At 51.6% G+C, this 22,922-nt stretch overlaps 2 protein-coding genes across 3 annotated transcripts; one reads left to right on the top strand and one right to left on the bottom strand.

Moving 5' to 3' along the window:
- Nucleotides 1-7,051: 7,051 nt before the first annotated feature.
- EPOR (erythropoietin receptor) lies at nt 7,052-15,415 on the top strand. Of its 2 annotated transcripts, none has more exons than XM_035284341.3 (8): nt 7,052-7,293; nt 8,177-8,312; nt 9,310-9,488; nt 9,570-9,727; nt 10,215-10,368; nt 10,452-10,539; nt 13,923-14,010; nt 14,106-15,415. In XM_035284341.3, the coding sequence occupies exons 1-8, from the start codon at nt 7,179-7,181 to the stop codon at nt 14,715-14,717; spliced, it is 1,530 nt and encodes a 509-aa protein (XP_035140232.2). In that variant the 5' UTR covers nt 7,052-7,178; the 3' UTR covers nt 14,718-15,415. The 2 variants fall into 2 exon arrangements, with proteins under 2 accessions (XP_035140232.2, XP_035140233.1); XM_035284342.3 differs by lacking the exon at nt 7,052-7,293 and adding an exon at nt 7,876-7,948.
- Nucleotides 15,416-16,675: 1,260 nt separating this feature from the next.
- SWSAP1 (SWIM-type zinc finger 7 associated protein 1) lies at nt 16,676-18,060 on the bottom strand. Its single transcript, XM_002761797.7, has 2 exons — nt 17,798-18,060; nt 16,676-17,292 (listed from the first exon to the last, which is right to left on the bottom strand). The coding sequence occupies exons 1-2, from the start codon at nt 18,044-18,046 to the stop codon at nt 16,789-16,791; spliced, it is 753 nt and encodes a 250-aa protein (XP_002761843.1). The 5' UTR covers nt 18,047-18,060; the 3' UTR covers nt 16,676-16,788.
- Nucleotides 18,061-22,922: the final 4,862 nt, after the last annotated feature.

Genomic DNA, 22,922 nt, shown 5'->3' with positions numbered 1-22,922 from the left:
AGAGCTCGGAAGGTTGGAGCTGCCGTGAGCAGGGATTGGGCCACTGCACTCCAGCCTGGATGACAGAGGGAGACCCTGTCTCAGAAACACAAACTAAGCCCTAAGAAAGAGGTTGGGTCGGGTATGCCACTAAACCCAGATGCTGGAGAGGATCCTGTCTGGCTGGACACAGTAGCTCAGGAGGGTGATCCAGCACTTTGGGAGGCTAAGGTGAGAGGCTCACTTAAGTTCAGGAGGTTGAGACCAGCCTGGGTAATACAGTGAGATCACATCTCATAAATAAATAAATAAATAGGCCAGGCGAGGTGGCTCACACCTATAATCCCAGCACTTTGGGAGGCTGAGGCGAGCAGATCACGAGGTCAGTAGATCAAGACCATCCTGGCCAACATGGTGAAACCCTGTCTCTACCAAAAATACAAAAAATTAGCCAGGCATGGTAGTGCACACCTGTAGTCCCAGCTACTCGGGAGGCTGAGGCAGGGGAATTGCTTGAACCCAGGAGGTGGAGGTTGCAGTGAGCTGAGATTGCGCCATTGCACTCCAGCCTGGCGATAGAGCAAGACTCCATTTAAGAAAAAATTAAATTAATGAAGAGAGGACCCTATCACACAAAAAGGGTTTAGGACTTCCCCAACATTTTTGGGGTGATATGCCTCTTTTCTACCATACATATGGGAGAGTGATGGACTGAAATTCCATCAGAATTAGAAACAAATAGCATCATTACCCATGAGTCAACAAGGGCTGTGAAGACGAACCCTTTCTCTTGCCTGCACCTTCTTCCTCTTCCTGTCACAGACAACCCGTCTGTGCAAAGAAGGGAGAAAGAAGTTAGGTGCGGTGGCTCACACCTGTAATCTCAGCACTTGGGAGGCAGAGGCGGGCAGATCACTTGAGCTCAGGAGTTTAAGACCAGCCTGGCCAACATGGTAAAACCCCGTCTCTATTAAAAAAATACCAAAATTGGCTGGGTGTGGTGGCGGACGCCTGTAATCTCAGCTATTCTGGAGGCTGAGGCAGGAGAAGCGCTTGAACCTGGGAGGTGGAAGATGCAGTGAGCTGAGCTTGTGCCATTGCACTCCAACCTGGATGACAGAGTGAGGCTCTTACCTGAAAAAAAAAAAAAAAAGCCAGGTGCAGTGGCTGACACCTGTAATCCTGGCACTTTATGAGGGCAAGACAGGTAGATTGCTTGAGGCCAGGAGTTCAAAACCAGCCTGGCCAACATGGAGAAACCCCATCTCTACTAAAAATATAAAATTAGCCGGGTGCGACGGCGCATGCCTGTAATCCCAGCTACTTGGGAGGCTGAGGCAGGAGAATTGCTTGAACCAGGGAGGCAGAGGTTGCAGTGAGTCGAGATCACACCACTGCACTCCAGCCTGGGGAACAAGAACGAAAGTCCATCTGGAGAAAAAACAAAAGGCAGAAGGAAGGGAGGAAGAAAAGAAGAGAGGGAGGGAGGGATTGAGGAAAGGAAGGAGGGAGAGATTGAGGGAAGAAGGGAGGGAGGGAGGAAGGGAGGAAGGAAGGCAGGAATGAAAAAGAAGAGAAATGGATTGTGCAGGTGAAGAGAGGGGTGATCTCTTTCAGGGCTGGAGTAGGATAGAGAAGGCAGAGACTAACTGAGCTGTAGGCCCAACTGCAACATAGTAATAGCAACAATAATATGCCCACTTAGGAGCTCCTACTCTGCACGGGACATCAACTAGGGGCTTTACATCTCATTGCACTAATCAGACTTCTCTTTCTGTTGCAAGTGACCAAAAATTCAACTCAAACAGGCATGACAAAAAAGGAAATCGAAAAGAAAAAGGCCAGGCACATTGGCTCACACCTGTAATCGTAGCACTTTGGGAGACTGAGGCGGGTGGGTCACCTGAGGTTGGGAGTTCGAGACCAGCCTGACCAACACGGTGAAACCTCCGTCTCTACTGAAAATACAAAATTAGCTGGGTGTGGTGGCGCATGACTGTAATCCCAGCTACTTTGGAGGCAGAGGCAGGAGAATTGCTTGAACCTGGGGGGCAGAGGTTGCAGTGAGCTGAGATCGTGCCATTGCACTCCAGCCTGGGCAACAAGAGCAAAACTCCATCTCAAGAAAAGAAAGAAAGAAAGAAAAGAAAAGAGAAAGGAGAGCAAAGACCTTGGGACCATTTGGGTATTTTTTGCCCCCGCCTCCCAAGTGCTGGGAGGCCACTGCCCCCGGCCTCTTAAGGCCGTTTAGATGTTAGTTCAGCATCCTTCTTGAACTAGTTTAAGCAAATAATCATTGCTGTTCTTACTGAATGTTTATTGTGTGTCAACATCTGTTTTAAGAACTTGGCACAATCTAATTTATCCTCACCATAGCCCTATGGAGTAGACACTATTTTCACTTTATAAATTTATTTTATTTATTTTTAGAGACAGTATCTTGCTCTGTCACCCAGACTGGAGTGCAGTGGTGTGATCACAGCTCACCGAAGCCTCGAACTCCTGGAGTCAGGTAATCCTCCCACCTCAGCCTTCTGAGTGGCTGGAACTACAGGCGCACACCACCATACCAGGTTAATTTTCCTTCTTTTTTGTAGAGTCGGGGTCTTGCTATGTTGCCCAGGCGGGCCTCAGATGACTGTCTTCAATCAGTTCTACTGCTCTGCCTTCCAAAGTGCTGGGATTACAGGCCTGAGCCACCATGTCTGTATTCCAGACACTTATCATCCACTGCTGAGAAATGCTGAGTGTATGATAAAATATATTATTTGCTGAGAACGATGGCAAGGAGAACCCGGTCGCCCCCACCCCCAAGTGGAAAACTGCTTGGGGCATTCTAAAGTAGCAAAATAGTATTTGTATATCATACACCGGTTAAAACAATTCTTTAAGCACCGGATGTGACCCTGCCCCCACGGCTCCTTCATGGAGAATACTTTCTGGTTTGTCCTTGATCAGTGGTAAGCAGGCACCAGCTGCCTACCTAGTTTATCCTGGTTCTGTGAGAAAACACGGAACACCTGCTGTTAATAATAATCACCTGTTCAGAGAGTAAATACGTGGGTCAGAGTCTGCCCCAGGCCCTCAGCCTGGGATGTTGTCAGCCTCCAACGTTCTACACTTGGAAGGCTGTTGACCCCCCAGATAGTCCCACTTTGCTGTTCTATCTGGATGTCCACTTCTTAATGCCTTCAGCGCTGCCTGGGCTGGGGTCTCTATGGCTGAGTTGAACTCAGTAGTCCCCCTTTTTTTTTTTTGAGACAGGATCTCACTCTGTCACCCAGGCTGGAGTGCAGTGGTATCAACATGGTTCACTGCAGCCTCCACCTCCTGGGCTCAAGTGATCTTCCCACCTCAGCCTCCCAAGTAGCTGGGACAATAGACGCATGCCACCTCACCTGGCTACCTTAAAAAGTTGGCCGGTCAAGGTGGCTCATGCTTGTAATCCCAGCACTTTGGGACGCTGAAGTGGGTAGATCACTTGAGGTCAGGATTCAAGACCAGCCTGGCCAACATGGTGAATACACGTCTCTAATAAAATACAAAAATTAGCCGGGCACAACAGCAGTTCTCTGTAATCCCAGCTACTCAGGAGGCTGAGTCGGGGAGATGGTGGTTCAGTGAGCTGAGATCGCCCCCCTGCATTCCAACCGGGGCAGCTGAGTGAGAATCTGTCTCAAAAAAAAAAAAAGTTGGCCAGGCACAGTGGCTCACGCCTATAATCCCAGCACTTTTGGGAGGCCAAGGCATCACCTGAGGTTAGGAGTTTGAGACAAGCCTGGCCAACATAGAGTGAAACCCCGTCTACCGAGTCCAGCTCAGCCGTAAAGACCCACACCCAGGTGGTGCTGAAGGCATTAAGAAGCAGACACCCAGATAGAACAGCAAAGTGGGACTGTCCGGGGGCCAACAGCCTTCCGAGCTGAGAACCTCAGGGGCTGACGGCATTCCGGGCTGAGGGCCTGGAGCAGACACTGACCCATGTAGCTATTCTCTTTGAACAGGTGATTATTATCAACAGCAGGTGTCCTGTGTTTGCTCATGGAACCAAGATAAACTAGGGAGGCAGCTGGTGCCTGCTTACCACCGATCAAGGACAAACTAGAAAGTATTCTCCACGAGGGAGCCCCAGGGGCAGGGTCACCTATCTGGTGCTTAAAGAATGGTTTTAGGCCAGCGTGGTGGCTCACGCTGGTAATCCCAGCATTACAGGAGGCATGAGGCAGGTAGATCGCCTGAGGTCAGGAGTTCGAGACTAGCCTGACCAACATAGTGAAACCCCATCTCTACTAAAAATACAAAAAATTAGCTGGGTGTGGTAGCAGGCGCCTGTAATCCCAGCTACTCGGGAGGCTGAGGCAGGAGAATCACTTGAACCTGGGAGGCAGAGGTTGCGATGAGCTGAGATTGTGCCATTGCACTCCAGCCTGGGCTCCCTCTCAAAAAAAAAAAAAAAAAAAAAACTGTTTTAACTGGTGTATGCTATACATATACTATTTTGCTATTTTGCTACTTTAGAATGCCCCAAGCAGTTTTCCACTTGGTGGGGCGGGGGCGGGGACAGCTAGGTTTTCCTTGCCACTGTTCTTAGCAAAGGATATATTTTATCATACACTCAGCATTTCTCAACACCTGTCTCTACGAAAAAAATACAAAAATCTGCTAGGCATGGTGGATCACACCTGTAGTCCCAGCTACTTGGGAAGCTACGGCAGGGGAATCACTTGAACCCAGGAGGCGGAGTTTGCAGTGAGCTGAGATGGCCCCATTGCACTCCAGCCTGGGTGACAGAGTAAGACTCGGTCTCTTAAAAAAAAATGTTTTATAGAGATGGGGTCTCACTCTGTCACCCAGGCTGGAGTGCAGTGGCGTGAACATAGTTCACTGAAGCCTTCCCCTTCTGGACTCAAGTGATCCTCCCACCTCAGCCACTGGAGTAGCTAGGATCACAGATGCCTGCCACCTCGTCTGGCTTACTTAAAAAATAAAATGTTTTATAGAGACGAGGTCACCCAGAGTATCTTCCACACTTTATACATGAAGAACTGAGGCTAAAGAGGGTTAAGTAACTTACTCAAGGTCCCATGGTAGGTGGGTGGTGATCAAATATTGATCGAACTCCTGAAAACATGCATTTAACTCTGGGGCCAAATTTGCCAATCGTAATCACAATTTATTGTGACCAAAGTTATGAAACAGGTGTCCGTCTTGTTTGTCTACCTCTCTCTCACACTCTCGAACAGTCCAAATATCAATTTCCTAGGAAGAGATTGGCACTGAGTTCCTTTTTTTTTTTTTTTTTTTGAGACAGAGTCTTGCACTGTAGCCCAGGCTGGAATGCAATGGTGTGATCCCAGCTCACTGCAACCTCTGCCCCGCAGGCTCATTCAATTCTCCCGCCTCAGCCTCCCAAGTAGCTGGGATTACAGGTGGGCACCACCACACCCAGCTAGTTTTTTATACTTTTAGTAGAGCCCGGGTTTCACTATGCTGGCCACCCCATTGCTATGAAGCAGGTGGTGTTTTGGTCTTGTTTGCAGCCAGTATGCTTATTGTCACCTGACATGTATTTGATATTTTGTTATTGATTTGCTGCCTTTACTACTCCATGAAAGCAGAGATTTTTTTTTTTTTTTGAGACAGCATCTATCTCTGTTGCCTATGGAGTGCGGTGGTACAATCTCGGCTCACCGCAGCCTCTGCCTCCTGAGTTCAAGCAATTTCCTTCCTCAGCCTCCAGAGTAGCTGGGACTACAGGCACCTTTTAGCATGCCCAACTAATTCTGTGTTTTTAGCAGAGATGGAGTTTTACCATGTAGGCCAGGATGGTCTCCATCTTTTAACCTCATGATCCGCCCGCCTAGGCCTCCCAAAGTGCTGGGATTACAGGCGTGAGCCACCACTTCCAACCTTAATTTTTTTTTTTTTTTTAAAGACGGGGTTTCACCATGTTGATCATCAGGCTGGTCTTGAACTCCCGACCTCAGGTGATCCGCCTGCCTCAGTCTCCCAAAGTGCTGGGATTACTAGCCTGAGTCACTGCGGTTTTCCAAGCAGGGATTTTTTTTTTTTTTTTTTTTTTTTTTAGTAGAGTCTCACTCTGTCACCCAGGCTGGAGTGCAGTGGCACAGTCTTGTCTCACTACAACCTCCACCTCCCAGATTCAGGCAATTCTCCTGCCTCAGCCTCCTGCTGGGTTACAGGCATGTGCCACCATACTGGATTAATTTTTGTATTTTTAGTAGAGATGGGATTTCACTGTGTTGGCCAGGCTGGTCTTGAACTCCTGACCTCAAGTGATTCACTTGCCTCAGCCTCCCAAAATGCTGGGATTACTGGTGTGAGTCACCAGGCCCAGCTCAAGAGAATAAAAATGTTTGCAGTGATTTTATTTTCCAAAAATTCATAAATGAAATATTACACATACACTCCAGCAGCACGGTCTAGCACTGTGCAAACACTCAACTGCTGATCGGTATAAGGATTATTATTGGTCGGCTTCAGTGGCTCATGCTAGTAATCCCAGCACATTGGTGATACTTGAGGCTGGAGGATAGATTAAGGCCAGGAGTTCAAGACCAGCCTGGACAACATAGTGGGATCCTATCTCTACAAAGAATTTTAAAAATTAGCCGGGTGCTGTGGGAAGGCTGCTTCAGTCCAGAGGCTGCAGTGAGCTATGATTGTGCCCCTGCACTCCAGCCTGAGTGACAGGGCAACACTCTGACTCAAAGAGAGAGAAAGAAAATAAAAATGTTTATTTCCAGGCTGGGAAAAGATGCAAATTTCCGCGATAAAATCAGTAGCTTACATTTTTTGGGAATGTTCGCTATGTGCCAGGCTAGATTTTACAGCTGAGAAGTCTGAAGCTCAGATAAGGTAAGTCACCTGTCCAGGGCCACATAGCAAAAAAAAGTTTGTCTGATGCCAGAACGCCGAGCTGTTCCAGCCCAACTCCCTCCCGGGCCCCCAAGCGGCCTCAGACCCGGGGAGGGCCCCTGCCCCCTCCCGCCAGGCACTTATCTCAGCAGAAGCTGACTGCTGGCCCCGCCCCCTCGGGGATCTGCCTCTTAGAGGCGCCTGGTGGGGAAGGGCCTGGTCAGCTGCGTCCGGTGGAGGCAGCTGCTGACCCAGCTGTGGACTGTGCCAGGGGCAGGAGACGGAGAGTCAGGAGCCCTGGGCTCCCGTGGAGGGGTATCATGGGCCACCTCGTGGTATCCCTGTGGCCCCAGGTCGGCTCCCTTTGTCTCCTGCTTGCTGGGGCCGCCTGTGCGTCCCCGCCCAACCTCCCAGACTCCAAGTTCGAGAACAAAGGTAAGGATGGAGCTGTGTGTAGAGCCCCCCCGCCCCCCCCCCGGCTGGAGCCTGCAGGACCATGCTGGGGTCTGAATTCTCACCCTCTCACCCTAGGTCCTGGGGGGCATGCCTGTTCCTGGACTTCCAGACCGGGTCCTGGGGGCCAAGCTGGCAGCTGGACCCTTAGACTGGGTCCTGGATGAATGGGAGCGGGGGTGAGGCATGCCAGGATCCAAGACTCCTGATCACTTCCTGAGGGAGAGATAGAGTGGGTTTAAGGTTCCCGTTTTACCTTTTCAGGGAGTCTGGGACATGCTACGTCTTAAGGGGTAGACTTGGTGCTAAGGTCCCTAGGGGGGTGGGAACAAAGTCGACCCCCCATAGAGGAGGAAGGACAAAGCCGGGGTCTGTGTTAGAGGGGCTGAGCCGCAGGTTACTGTAAACACGGTTTGCGTGAGGGCGCCAGATCACTTGCCCGGCCCGGTGGAGGGAGGGAGGCGGGGGACACGGTTGGCGCTATCGGTCGGCGGGGAGCCTGCTGGGGCCGATAGGGGGCCCGCCTCTCCGCACACACCCACCGGCGCGCGCACGTCCTAGGCTGGGGCGGGGCTGGCAGCGCCGAGCTCGAGGTCTTGAACGCCTCGCGCAGCTCAGCTGGCCGCTGGATGGGCAGGTGTGCGCAAGTGGTGTTGTCGGGGGACAGTAAGGCGAGCGACGCGCGCCTGGGAATTAGGGGGGGCATCACCTCTGCAGACCCCTACAGGGGCCCCGCTTAGGGAGATGGCAGGGCGGGGCTTTTTTCTTATCGGGTCCGCCCAGGCTGCTGGAGGGCAGAGGAGGGGGCTGTCGCCCGAGGACAGAGCTCAGACCCCCATGCCTTCCCTTTGCTTCTCCTCCCCAGCGGCCTTACTGGCGGCCCGCGGGTCCGAAGAGTTTCTGTGCTTCACCGAGCGGTTGGAGGACTTAGTGTGTTTCTGGGAGGAAGCGGCGAGCGCTGGGATGGGCCCAGACAACTACAGCTTCTCCTACCAGCTCGAGTGAGTCCGATCCCGTGGGAGTCTCCACGCCAGAGGGAGTGGGTGGGGCAGAGCTCCCTGGAAGTCATAGCCTCGAAGGTCGCCTGCTGTTTGAGGCCCGAAGGCGCCTCCAGTCGGGTTACTGGAGGGAGCCCTGTGGGTCCAGGGCTGGCATGCCCCCTATGGGCTGGGACGCGAACCCAAACATCAGGCTGGGATAACAACGCCTCCAAATCGAGGCTAAGGGATTGCTTCGTCGGGGCTGGGACGCCTCCTCGAGGTACTAGCCAAAAGGAGGCCAGCCGTGGTTCATGCCTGTAATCCCAGCTCTTTGGGAGATCGACGCGGGAGGATTGCTTGAGCCCAGGAGTTCAAGACTAGTCTGGGCAACATAGTGAGATCCCCATATCTTAAAAAAAAAAAAAAAAAAAAAAAGGGTGGGGTGGGGGGCTGGGCGCGGTGGCTCAGGCTTGTTATCCCAGCACTTTGGGGGGCTTAGGCGGGCGGATCACCTGAGGTCTGGAATTCGAGACCAGCCTGACCAACATGGACAGACCTTGTCTCAACTAAAAATACAAAATAAGCCGGGTGTGGTGGCGCATGCCTGTAATCCCAGCTATTCGGGAGAGTGAGGCAGAAGACTTGCTTGAACCCGGGAGGCGGAGGTTGCAATGAGCCGAGATCACACCACTGAACTCCAGCCTGGGCAACAAGAGCAAAACTCCGTCTGAAAAAAATAAAAAATTCGAGTCACGGCACCATAACAATAAATTAGCCGGGTGAGGTGGTGCATGCCTGTGGTCTCAACTACTTGGGAGGCTGAGGTGGAAGGATCCCTTGAGCCCCAGAATTTGAGGTTGCAGTGAGCAGTGATCGCGCCACTGCACTCCAGCCTGGGCAACAAAGCAAGACCTTGTCTCACGCACAGACGCACAGCCTCCCACAGGCCAGGCAACACAAACTCCCCGGTCCCCCCTTTCAACTTGTTCCCTTCTCTCCCGGGTCCCTGGGCGTACAGCAATGAGCCATGGAAGCGGTGTCGCCTGCACCAGGCTCCCACGGCTCGAGGCACGGTGCGCTTCTGGTGTTCGCTGCCTAGAGCCGACACGTCGAGCTTCGTGCCCCTAGAATTGCGCGTCACGGTAGCCTCCTCCGGCGCTCTGCGATATCATCGTATAATCCACGTCAATGAAGTAGGTAAGTGCTCTGGGAATGAAGAAGTGGTCAGAGAAGAGGGGTCTCGGTCCTCATCCATCTGACCAACCCCCATGCCTGCAGTGCTCCTGGATGCCCCCGTGGAGCTGGCAGCGCGGCTGGCTGATGAGGGCGGCCACGTGGTGTTGCGCTGGCTCCCGCCGCCTGGGGCACCCATGCCATACCACATCCGCTACGAGGTGGACGTCTCGGCAGGCAGTGGCGCAGGGAGCACGCAGAGGGTGAGGCCCACCCCTACTGCCCAGCCCCCAAAGCGCCACTGACTACAGCCTGGCCCCGCCACTCCTCTCCGGGTAGCGCCCAGTCTCCAAGGTGTCCCCTCCCGGGCCGGTTCCTGACATCCCACATCCCATTACCCTGGCGCTGAAGACCGTTCCAGGTCCACAGAAACTCCCCGTTTCCTAATATCCTCGCGATCCTGCTGAACCCCCACCCCTCTCTCCCTCCTGCCCGTAACCCTAGACCCCTTTAGCTCCCGGCTTTCTCTAGGCACTCTAGCCCAGTTATTAAATAGCCCGGGTCCTGCCCTTGGTATCGGAGACCTCTCTGGCCCTGAGCTTTCTTGGGCTCCTCCCCGTACTCTTACTGGCCGCATTGCAATTCTTGGCCCCGTTTTGTCTTTCGCTGATTGGCGTGGTTCCACCAGGGCCCGCCCCCATGTGGTCTTTTCTGTCTGTCCCGCCCCCCTCTCCCTGGCCCCGCCCCCAGGTGGAGATTTTGGAGGGCCGCACTGAGTGCGTGCTGAGCAATCTGCGGCGCCTGACGCGCTACACTTTCGCTGTCCGCGCGCGTATGGCTGAGCCGAGCTTCGGCGGCTTCTGGAGCGCCTGGTCCAAGCCTGTGTCGCTGCTGACGCCTACTGGTGAGGCTCCAGACGGGGGTATAGGAGGAGGCAGGCGAACCACGGGGCGAGCCCTCCGCTCTGACCTCCTCCCTGCCTCTCAGACCTGGACCCCCTCATCCTGACGCTCTCCGTCATCCTCGTGCTCATCCTGGTGCTGCTGACAGTGCTCGCCCTGCTCTCCCACCGCCGGTGAGCTCCCCATTCGGGCACCTGGCCCAGACTCCTCCCCACCCAGCAAACCTAGGCTGAGAGAGAGACACGCACTTGCCCAAGGTCACGCAGTGACGTGAGGAGACACGTCAGTGGCAGGGCTGGGATGCATGCCAGACTAGACCCAGCCTCTTCGTTAACATTTTCTGCTCTTGGGGACTTTCACCTGGTTTTCCTTCTATATCAGGAGCTGCTATTTCTTGGATCCCTTTGCTAGTTCCTACCCCCACTGTCGTCACCTTTGTAAAATCAACTAGATGGATTTAGTGGAAGAATGTAAGCCCCTGAATGCCTCCCCACCCCTGTGGTCAAGCTCCTCAGATACTACGATCAGACCAGGCATTCTGAGGTATTTGTAATTCCAAGCACATAAGGTGGTTTCACACCCCCAAGCTTTTGCCCATGCTGCTCCCTCTGGCTGGAATGCCCTTCTTGCCTTGTCTGCTAAGCAGTTTTCTTTTCGTTTTTTGAGACAGAGTCTCGCTCTGTCGCCAGGCTGGAGTGCAGTGGTGTGATCCCGGCTCACTGCAACTTCCATTTTCTGGTTTCAAGCAATTCTCCTGCCTCAGCCTCCCGAGTAGCTGGGCCAACAGGCACGCACCACCACGCCCAGCTAATTTTTTGTACTTTTAGTAGAGTGGGGCTTCACCATGTTGGCCAGGATAGTCTCAATCTCTTGACCTCGTGATCCGCCCACCTCGGCCTCCCATGCTGGGATCACAGGCGTGAGCCACTGCGCCCGGCCTTTTGTTTTTTGTTTTTTTTTTTTTTGAGACGAAGTTTTGCTCTTGTCGTCCAGGCTGGAGTGCAATGGCATGATCTCGGCTCACTGTAACCTCTGCCTCCCGAGTTCACACGATTCTCCTGTCTCAGCCTCCTGAGTAGCTGGGATTAAACAGGTGCCCGCCACCATACCCAGCTTATTTTTGTACTTTTGGTAGAGACAGGGTTTCACCATGTTGGCCAGGCTGGTCTTGAACTCCTGACCTCAGGTGATCCGCCCACATTGGCCTCCCAAAGTGCTGAGATTACAGGCATGAGCCACCTTGCTCGGCCTCGCTAAGCAATCTTCTATTTGTCTTTCATGGAACTGGTTATTTACTTGGTTGGAAAATACATACTGAGTGTATGTAGTACATACATACACAAACATGTGCCCGGCACTGGAGAGAGAATGGAGAACAAGCCAGACCCTGACCACAAGCCCCTGACCTTGTGGATCGCAGTCAACAAACAAGGGACCCAAAATATTTTATTACAAATTGTAATGAGTGATATCACAGAAACAAATAGGGTGTGGGGACATGACAGGATGGTCAGGGAAGGCCTCCAGGAGGAGGTAACATCAGAGTGGAAACCTGAAGGTTGGAAGGAAGCAGCCGCTTGAAAAATGTGGAAAAACCAGCAAGTGCAAAGGCCCTGAGGTGGGAATGAGATTGGACATTGAGCCAGCTTCGAGAATTGCCACGTGGCTAGAGCAGTATGTAAGGGGGTGTGGCAGATATTGAGATGAGGGAGGTGACAGGGGTCATATCATACAGGGCCTTCTGCAGGGTTATAGGGAGAAGTTTGGATTTTTTTTTTTGAGACAAAGTCTCGCACTGTCACCCAGGCTGTAGTGCAGTGGTGCCATCTCAGCTCATTGCAATTTCCACCTCCCGGGTTCAAGCAATTCTGCCTCAGCCTCCTGAGTAGCTGGGACTACAGGCGTACGCCACCACGCCCAGCTAATTTTTTTGTATTTTTAGTAGAGATGGGGTTTCATCATGTTGGCCAGGATAGTTTCAATCTCCTGACCTCGTGATCCACCCGCCTTGGCCTCCCAAAGTGCTGGGATTACAGGCGTGAGCCACCGAGCCTGGCCCTTTCTTTTTTTTGAGACACAGTTTTGCTCTTGTTGCCCAGGCTGGACTGGAGTGTAATGCCTCAGTCTCAGCTCACTGCAACCTCTGCCTCCCAGGTTCAAGTGATTCTCCTGCCTCAGCCACCTGAGTGGCTGGGATTACAGGCATGAATGCTTGGCTAATTTTGTAGTGTTAGTAGAGATGGGGGTTTCACCGTGTTGGCCAGGCTGGTCTTGAACTACTGACCTCAGGTGATTCGCCCACATCTGCCTCCCAAAGTGCTGAGATTACAGGCATGACCACCCTGCCCACCTTGGATTTTATTCTGAATGCCTTCTCTCATTATCCCAGAAGGTAACGTAATATTTATCCATGAAGTGACATCGTGGACCTCCTGGAAAAGTCTGGGCCAGGGTTATTGTTTGTTTGTTTGTTTATTTATTTATTTATTTATTTTAGAGATCGGGTCTTTCTATGTTTCCCAGGCTGGTCTTGAACTCCTGGGTTTAAGTGATCCTTCTGCCTCAGCTTCCCAAAGTGCTGGGATTACAGGTGTAAGCCATCGGACCTGGCCATGGCCAGGATTAAAGGGAGAATGATCAATGTTTTTTTTTTTTTTTTTTTTTTTTTTTTTTTTTTAAACTAATCCTGCCTCAGGTTTATTTGTACAAATAGCACAGGAGGACCCCAGCCCCATGCAGATGGCAGCCCCAGGGGAGTTACACCAGTCCTTCTGTCCTCACATTGGCAGACAAAGATATCTATTCTGAAGCCTTTGTAGGGGCCTGGGCACCTTTGAGAGCCTGAGCTGGAACTGAAACTGGAGCTGAAGCCTGGGCCTTGGTTTGATCCTTGGCCTTGGCCTTGACCTTGACCTTTGGCCGGCAGAGCCTGAGCCCCTTGGCAATGCGTGCCCGAGCACGCTTCCCAAGCTTGGGGTGGGCAATGTAGGCAAGTCTATCGAGCTTGCGGCTGACACCCTTTGGGATCTTGGGCTTAACCTCCTTGGGCTTTATGAGGGCCTTGATGGCCTCAGCTCGTGCACTCATGGCCTTGGCATTGTTGGCCTGCATCTTCTTTAGGCCCTTCTTGTTGTGCTTCTTGGCAAAGCGCATGTTCCTCAGGAACTTGGGGTCCACCCCCTTAAGAGACTCGTATCTTTGTGATCGGGGTTTCTTGATACCATTTCTGTGCCATTTTCGGGACTGGTTGTGTGTGGTGTGGTTCTTGGACTTGGCCATGTCTGCACCCAAGCCGCGGTTCCCGAAGCTCCTAGGACTGGAACGATCAATGTTTATTGAACTCCTATGTACCCTTCAATACCCTGTCCCAGTTACCCTGTTGTCGGGCCTTGCTGTTGATTTAGTCAAAACTGATGTCCCCAGCCCTGATACACACCTCTGCCTCCACTGTGATCACAAAGACCGGGAGTGTCTGTGCCCTGTGATTGGGAGTGGAGCGGGTATTGGTGAGTATTCAGTGAGTCATATCATGTAACTATTTCTTTGGTTTCAACAGGGCTTTGAAGCAGAAGATCTGGCCTGGCATCCCAAGCCCAGAGAGCGAGTTTGAAGGCCTCTTTACCACCCACAAGGGTAATTTCCAGGTAGGTGGCCTGGCTGTCCCCTCAGTGCCTGGGCTTCCCTGCTTCTTGCAGCCAAACTGCAGGCCTCTCTGAGCAGGTTGGTGCTATTTCTTCAGCTGTGGCTGTACCAGAATGACGGCTGTCTGTGGTGGAGCCCCTGCACCCCCTTCACAGAGGACCCACCTGTCTCCCTGGAAGTCCTCTCTGAGCGCTGCTGGGGGACCATGCAGCCAGTGGAGCCAGGGACAGATGATGAGGGCCCCCAGCTGGAGCCGGTGGGCAGTGAGCATGCCCAGGATACCTATCTGGTGCTGGACAAGTGGTTGCTGCCCCAGAGTCCTCCCAGTGAGGACCTCCCACGGCCTGATAGCAGTATGGATATAGTGGCCATGGATGAAGGCTCAGAAGCATCCTCCTGCACATCTGCTTTAGCCTTGAAGCCCAGCCCAGAGGGAGCTTCTGCTGCCAGCTTTGAGTACACCATCTTGGACCCTAGCTCCCAGCTCTTGCGTCCATGGGAACTGTGCCCTGAGCTGCCCCCTACCCCACCCCACCTAAAGTACCTCTACCTTGTGGTATCTGATTCTGGCATCTCAACTGACTACAGCTCAGGGGACTCCCAGGGAGCTCAAGGGGGCTCATCCGATGGCCCCTCCTCCAACCCTTATGAGAACAGCCTCATCCCAGCCTCTGAGCCTCTGCCCCCCAGCTATGTGACTTGCTCTTAGGACACCAGCCTGCAGATGATTAGGGATCCACTATGACCCAGAGACCCAGTGCAGGCTCAAGACTTACTAAACAGGGATGGCAAGGCCCCTCTCAAGAGTAGGGGCATTGCTGATTTTCTCTGCCCAACCCATCCTGCTCAGGAAATCACAACTTTGCAGTATTTTCATTGTATTTTTTTTTTTTTTTTGATACAGAGTCTTACTCTGTCTCCCAGGTTGGAGTGCAGTGGCGAAATCTCAGCTCACTACTACCTCTGACTCCCGGGTCAAGTGATTCTCCTGTGTCAGCCTCTCGAGCTGGGATTACAGGTGCCTGCTACCGTGCCCAATTAATTTTTGTATTTTTAGTAGAGACGAGGTTTCGCCATCTTGACCAGGCTGGTCTTGAACTCCTGACCTTGGGATCAACCCGCCTTGGCCTAAAAAAGTGCTGGGATTACAGGCATGAGCCACTGTGCCCAGCTGCAGTATTTTTAAATATGTATAGTTTTTTTTAAATCTATCTATCTATATATATATACATATGTATGTAAGTTTTTCTACCATAATTTCTATAAATGCCCTGTATACCCCATTTCCCCTGGGCATAGGCCATAGGGGTAGAAGTTAAAGTTCTTGAGCTTATTCTGAAGTTCTGGACCTGCAATCTGAATACTAATCATAACGTTAATAAAACAGTATGTTAAACAGCTCCTAAATCTTAGTGGCTTACCACATTAAATGATTTCTCTCTCCTAACTTAGCTCAAATTGGCAGCCATCCATAAGTCAGAGGTTCAGACCCTTCTTGTCTGTAGCTCTACCTTCTCTTGCGGTATTTAGATGGATACCCTATTCTACATTCTGACAGTTAGCAAGGGAAGAGAAAGGGCAGCAATGACCCTCCATGGGCCATTTAAGGGATCTGGCCAGAAAATGGTCTTCTTCTCACACGTCATTGGCTAGAAACAGTCACATGACCACAATCACATGAAAGGCTGGGAAATGTAGTTTAGTTTTACACCCAGGAAGAGCAAAGCTGTTTAAGGGGCCTCTAGCTAGTCTCTGCCCCTAATAATAATAACAATAATTCTGAATCATGTACTCTGATGACACGTGGTGTCAACAAGTGACTCAATGGGAGTTTTGGTTTAATTTTTTTTTTTTCTTCTCAGACAGGGTCTCTCTCTGTTGCATAGGCTGAAGCCCAGTGGCTCAAGCATGGTTCACTGCATCCTCGACTTCTTGGGCTCAGGCGATCCTTCTGCCTCAGCTTTTCAAGTAGCTAGGACTAGTGGCATGCACCACTAAGCCTGGGTGACTTTTTTTTTTATTTAGACAGAATCTCATCTGTGTCACCCAGGCTGGAGTGCAGTGGCTCGATCTCGGCTCACTTCCTCCACTTCCCAGGTTCAAGTGATTTTCTTGTCTCAGTCTCCAGAGTAGCTGGGATTACAGGCAGCTGCCACCATGTATGGCTAATTTTTGTATTTTTAGTAGAGACAGGGGTTCATCATGTCGGCCACGCTGGTCTCAAAACTCCTGACCTCAGGTGATCCGCTTGCCATGGCCTCCCATAGTGCTGGGATTACAGGTGTGAGACATTGTGCCTGGCACCTGGCTGATTTATTTTTAGACAGTCGCCCTTTGTCGCCCAGGCTGGAGTGCAGTGGCATGATCTTGGCTCACTGCAACCTCTAGCTCCCAGGTTGAAGCAATTCTCCTGCCTCAGCCTCCCGAGTAGCTGGGACTACAGGCGCGCACCAATGCACCTGGCTAATTTTTTTGTATTTTTAGTAGAGATGGGTTTTGCCATGTTGGCCAGGCTGGTCTTGAGCTCTTGACCTCAGATAATCTGCCCACCTCGGCCTCCCAAAGTGCTGGGATTACAGGCATGAGCCACCGTACCCGGCCTGAAACTCTTTTTATAAAGTTTAAAGTAACAAAACCAAACAATATATTGATTGGGTGCAATACATAAAAGATAATGCTATATTTTTAAAAGAGAAAAAGCATTTTACATTCTTTAGGTCTTTGGATCTGCACATGACCATGGGAAACTGAAGCATAGAAACGTGGTCACCCACCAAAGCTCAGGGCTGGCCTGCAGAGCTTGAACGCTTGCCTGAGCTGGGGTCACCAGCCTGGGTGGGCCACGGAGCGATCATCATTTCTCCATCTGATCGGAAAGTCACCCACCACTCTGTTCTGGGGCCCAGTCCCCCTGGCTCCAGGCAGGCTCGGAGGCCATGCTCTCCTGGACCTGGTGCATCTGGCTGCAACCAGCACTGGGCAGGAAAATACCTCTGGAGCAGTGCCAGGTGCAGGATGTCCCCACTATCTGCCTCCTCCTGGGTCTGGAGGGCCACCATGAGCCCACAGTCCCGGCCAAGCCCAAGCCGGTGGCTGAAGTGGGCAGCTGTGTCTAGAAGTAAGGCAGTGAGGTAGGCGGCTTTCTGGGGCTCCGGGTCTTCTGCTAGGTACTCTTCTAGGCCATCTAGCAGCAGAAGGGAGGGGGCTGGCCCCGGGGCCTCATGGGCAGAGCACAGGAGCCAGAAAAGCTCTCGGGTTGAGGGTGGGTACTGGAAGCGGATCTTCTAGAAGAAGAAACAGAAGGAAAGGGCCAGGTTCAGCACAGGAAGCCAGACTCCCCGCAAGAGTAACCCTGCCTCCTTACATGCTTTTCCTTGCCTCCAGGATGAACCAGTTCAGAGCGGTTCAACATTCTTGTATTCGCCCCTTTTTCCAGCATTCATCACTGCCGAGTATTAGTTGAGGGAAAGCCAATTTTGCTTGTTTTTGGCCAAATCTCTAGGGCAGTTTTTCCACGGAAAACCGCCTCCCAGTATGCTCGGTCCGAGCCCATCATTGACCCCAACAGGAACCAACTCTGGTACAGAATGGACCCAGGCTTAGCTCCGCCCCTCAATCTTAAGCTCCCCAAGGTCCCACCTCCCTTACGCATGCCTGACTCCGCCCCACCATGGCTGCCCTGGCTTGCCTTTCCACCGTCCCCTCCATTGGCTTGTCCACCTGTCACTAAACGCCCCGGATCGACTCCACCATTGGCTAGAACGCCTCTGCTCCCACCCCCACGGTTACTTGGAGTCGCATTGGGTCCAGAGCCGTTCCGGTCCCGCGAGGTAGGCTTTGAAGAGGTCTTCGTGTCAGGAAGAGGACTGGGCCTTGGCCCTCCCCGGCCGCCTCTAGGGCCGCAGCAAATAGCATTGTTGTTTTTCCAGATCCTGGTGCGCCGAGCAGCAGCAAAGGCGGTCCGGCGGCAGGCGTGTTCTCCTCCCTGGACCAGGCCGCGCCTCCCCTACTTAGCACCCGCTTCAGCGTCTCCGCCATTCGCCGTGTACTCTGTCCAATTGGTGGCGCGTTCCCAGCCTTAGTCCCGCCCAAGCTGAGGCCGCATCGGTTATACTTCACTTCGTTTCTCTATTGGTTTAGGAGTCTGTCCATCAAAACTCGATTGACCTTGGCTAGCTCCGCCCCGGGTGAATGGGCAAATGGTTAGAACCTAGTGCTGAGCAATGGGTGCTTTCGAGGGAAATATGACCCTTCCCTGCGGGAGGCTGCTGGGAAAAGCAGCACGAACACTATTATTGTCAGCTAATCAGACAAATATAAGGGTTGAGAGTTGGAGGAGTAGACCGTAATGATTGATATATTATTTCAAGTCTCGTAGCCTCAGTTTGCCCTCCTGTAAAATGGGGCTTAGGATATCTCAGAGGAATATTGTGCTTGGCATGTATCTGTGTGTGGTTTTGCTGATGCCATCCAGTGACAGCTGAGAATTGGAGAGGGGAATGAGCTGTGTGCTTGTCTTTCTGTGCACCTGAGTATGGGCAGGAGTGTGTGTCTGGGGACACGGGCTCAGGGACACTCGTGTGCAAAACATCAGCAGCCATCCCTGAAAGTCAATGAAATGAGGACTCTCAACTTACTTCCTCCCTGGCTAAGGGGTTTAGTGGGGCCTTCCTTGTGGTATGGAGGAAAGGCAGGACCGCAGGCCAAGGAAGAGGGCGTGAGAGACAGAGGAGCTGGAAGACTGAGGGAGAGATACAGCAGGGACACTGTTGGTCTTGTTCACTTCTGTCTCTCCAGTACCCAGAATAGCACCTAGCACATTTGTAGGTTCTCAAATACATAGTCGTTAAATCAATGAAGGAAGGGAGGTGGGATTGATGAGAAACAGGGAGAAAGGGAGGAACAAAGTGAATGATCGTGATCCCTCGCTGCTGGATCTTCTCACCCAGACTTTGCCCCAGAGCTGCCACTCACGCCTGTGTTGCCCTGGCAACCTTGTCTCCTGGTAACTTCAAAGTGGTGCTGTTGCCTGGAGACCCAGGGGCAGGGAGAAAGTGAGATTTCCTGGGCTTTCTCTCTCCCTCTGGGACCAGAAAACAGCTCCATGACATCCCCCAACACGCCCACTCACACAGCTGGGCACCCTCACACCCCTCTACACACACACACACACACACACACCATGGCATCTCTGAATATATTCTACTTTCAGGATCCCCATCACCCACATGCTCCAACCTTGCCCTATCCTGACACAAAGCATCCCATACAAACTATCACACATTCATTCCCCACACCCTTTCTCCTGCTCACACACTATGTCATTGCCAGTACACACACACACACACACACACTGAGGCACACAGTGCACTGTCAAACACACCACCTCAGCCCGCAGATATACAACCCATGAATCACCTCACATTGCAACACTCCAAATGCACAAACAGGCCGGGTATGGTGGCTCATGTCTGTTATCCCAATGCTTTGGAAGGCCAAGGCAGGAGGATTGCTTGAGACCAAGAGTTCAAGACCAGCCTGGGCAATGTAGTGAGACCCCATCTCTACAAAAGACTTAAAAATTAGCCAGGTGTGGTGGCATGCACCTGTAGTTCCAGCTACTCAGCAGACTGAGGTGGGAGGATTGCTTGAGCCCAAGGAAGTCAAAGCTGCAGTGAGCTATGATTTCACCACTGCACTCCAGCCTGGGCGACAGAGCGAAACCCTATCTCAGCAGGAGCTCAAGACCAGCTTGGGCAAGATGGTGGCACCCCATTTCTACTAAAAAATACAAAAATTAGCCCAACGTGGAAGCAGGTGCCTGTAATCCTGGGTACTTGGGAGGCTGAGGCAGGAAAATCACTTGAACCCAGGAGGCAGAGGATGCAGTGAGCTGAGATTGTGCCACTGCACTCCAGCCTAGGCAATAAGAGTGAGACTCCATCTCAGAAAAAACAACAACAAATGCACAAATAGTAGTGACACCCACATCACAGTCCGGCACAATTACACACATGGGAGCATGCCGAACATTGCCTCACTGCAAGTCTGCACTTGAAGCTCTGGTGTACATGGCAGTTAGTTTCCGGATATCCCCCTGACTCTTTTGTTTCCCCACTCTATTTAGGTCTTTGATCAAATATCACCTACTCAGGATTTCTCTGTCCACCTGCCCCAGTTTCTCCACATTTCACTCTTTAACTGATCTCTGTTTTTGACGTTGTTGTGTGGTTTTGTTTTTTCAAGACAGAGTCTCATTCTTCTGCCCAGGCTGGAGTGCAGCAGTGCAGTCTTGGTTCACTGCAACCTCTGCCTCCCAGGTTCAAGTGTTTATCCTGTCTCAGCCTCCTGAGTAGCTGAGATTACAGGCACACGACATCACACCCACCTAATTTTATTTTGTATTTTTAATAGAGATGGGGTTTCACCATGCTGACAGGGTGGTCTTGAACTCCTGACTTCAGGTGATCCTCCTGCCTTGGCCTCCCTAAATGCTTGGATTACAGGCATGAGCCACCACGCCCAGCCTAAACGTTTTATATTTTAGAGATAGGGTTCTTGCTACATTGCCCAGGCTGATCTTAAACTCCTGGATTCAAGCAATCCTCCTACCTTGACTTCCCATAGTGTTGGAATTACAGGTGTAAGCCACAGCGCCCTGCCGAGAAGCCTTTCTTTTCTTTTCTTTCTTTCTTTTTTTTTTTTTTTTTGAGACAGAGTTTCGCCCTTGTTGCCCATGCTGGAGTGCAGTGATTGCGAGCTCAGCTCACTGCAACTTCTGCCACCTCTGCCACCTGGTTCAAGCGATTCTCCTTCCTCAGCCTCCCGAGTAGCTGTGATTATAGGCGTGCGCCACCACGTCCGGCTAATTTTTTGTATTTTTAGTAGGAACGGGGTTTCACCTGGTTAGCCAGGCTGGTCTCGAACCCCTGACCTCAGGTGATCCGCCCAGCTTGGCCTCCCAGAGTGCTGGGATTACAGGCGTGAGCCACCGCGCCCAGCCGAGAAGGCTTTCGAATAAGCAAGTACAAGCCAGCCTGTGCTGTCTGCTTAAGATTATCTGTATCGCAATGGGAGTCGGTGCAAGGCCAGGGCTGCGGTCACCACCCTCCTGGGCGGGACTGATTCTTCCCCCGCCTTTCCCATTCTTGGCCCGCACTCCGCCTCAGCTGCACGGATAGCGCCGCTTGTTTGGATGGTGGCGCTGTCCATTGTGCTGAAGCTTCGCTTTCTTCCTGGCCCCTGACACACAGCTTGTGTGTAAGGAGAGACCACGAGTCTCATGTGTATGAACTCTGGAAACAGGCGCTTTGGTCGGTCAATCAGGGGGCCCCATGGTGCTGTCTTTCCTCTGCCGTCAGCTCTCTGATGCTCTTATCTCATCCCCCAGTGGCCCACGATCAGCTCCACCATCTCCCCAACCTCCCCACCATCTCCCCGACCTCTTCTGTCTCCTCTTCGCTCACCCTGTTCCCAGATGCTACCCAGGCCACTTTGCTGTTCCCTGAACACAGAAAGTACGTTCCCACCTCAAGGCCTGCGAACTTGCTCTTCCCTTTGCCTGGAAGTCTTCTCACTGCACCTCCACGACATATTTGCATGGCTGCCTCCCTTGCTCCGAGTGTCATCTCAGAGAGAACTTCTTTGATCCCTTTAAATTGCAAGCCATAGCCCAGGCTTGGTGGCTCACGCCTGTAATCCCAGCATTTTGGGAGGCCAAATTGGGAGGATTGCTTGAGCCCAGAAGTTCAAGACCAGTCTGGGGAACATAGCAAGATATTGTCCTACTAAAAATTTTTTTAAAACTAGCAGGCATGGTGGTATGTGCCTGTAGTCCAAGCTACTTGGGAGGATCACTGGACTGCTGGATCACAAATGTTTAAGGCTGCAGTGAGCTATGATTGTGCTGCTGCACTCCACCATTGCTCAGCCTGAGCAACAGAGCGAGACTCTCCCTATCTCAAAAAAAATTGCAAACCTGTCCCTATCCCACAGTTGTCACATTGCCTTAGCTTGAGTTTTCTCCTTATCATATATCAACATCTAACATATCAGCGATCCCTTACCTAAATCTATGATCCTGGAGTTTGAAATTCATAATTTTTCAGATTTTACAAAAGTAATATGGTATAAACACTGTTTCATATGCCTAGTAGGACCAGGAGTAGCATTCCCAAATCACTGTGTCTTCAGCAAAACACAAGAATATTCACATCAAGTGAAATAAATAAAAACTGTACATAATCTCAGGTCGGTTCAGTTTTGGTTTTGCCATAAATGAATTGTGAAAATATTTTGGTTTTCAGACTTTTTTTCTCGAGTTGGAGTCTCACTCTGTCACACAGGCTGGAGTGCAGTGGTGTGATCTCAGCTCACTGCAACCTCCAACTCCCGGGTTCAAGCGATTCTCCTGCCTCAGCCTCCTGAGTACCTGGGTTTACAGATGTGCATCACCACGCCCAGCTAATTTTTGTATTTTTAGTAGAGATGGGGTTTCACCATGTTGGCCAGGCTGGTCTCAAATTCCTAACCTCAGGTGATCCACCCACCTTGGCCTCTCAAAGTGTTTGGATTACCAGCATGAGCCACCTCGCCCAGCCTGGTTTTCAGACTTCTATAAAAATTTGGAATCGTGAATCTAGTTCATTTATTTTTATATTTATTTATTTAGAGACAGGGTCTCACTCTGTCACCCAGACTACAGTGCAGTGGCATGATCATGGCTCACCACAGTCTCGACTTCCTGTTCTCACGTGATTCCCATCTCAGCCTCCTGAGTAGCTGAGACTACAGGTGCATGCCACCATGCCCAGCTAATTTACATATATATACATTTGTACAGACAGGGGCTCATATGTTTCCCAGGTTGTTCTCCAACTCCTAAGCTCAAGCAGTCCTCCAGTCTTGGCCTCCC

This window comes from Callithrix jacchus, chromosome 22, assembly GCF_049354715.1.
Source record: "Callithrix jacchus isolate 240 chromosome 22, calJac240_pri, whole genome shotgun sequence".
NCBI lineage: Eukaryota > Metazoa > Chordata > Mammalia > Primates > Cebidae > Callithrix > Callithrix jacchus.
The sequence above is the reverse complement of the archived record's forward strand: the minus strand, read 5'-3'. Positions and strand labels throughout refer to the sequence as shown.

Coding starts and splice junctions, on each gene's coding strand:
- EPOR (XM_035284341.3), top strand. CDS start 7,179: ATGGGCCACCTCGTGGTATCCCTGTGGCCCCAGGTCGGCTCCCTTTGT. Junction 7,294..8,176: donor CTCCAAGTTCGAGAACAAAG/GTAAGGATGGAG, acceptor TCTCCTCCCCAG/CGGCCTTACTGGCGGCCCGC. Junction 14,011..14,105: donor CCCACAAGGGTAATTTCCAG/GTAGGTGGCCTG, acceptor CTATTTCTTCAG/CTGTGGCTGTACCAGAATGA.
- SWSAP1 (XM_002761797.7), bottom strand. CDS start 18,046: ATGGCGGAGACGCTGAAGCGGGTGCTAAGTAGGGGAGGCGCGGCCTGG. Junction 17,293..17,797: donor TGGACCCAATGCGACTCCAA/GTAACCGTGGGG, acceptor TTCTTCTTCTAG/AAGATCCGCTTCCAGTACCC.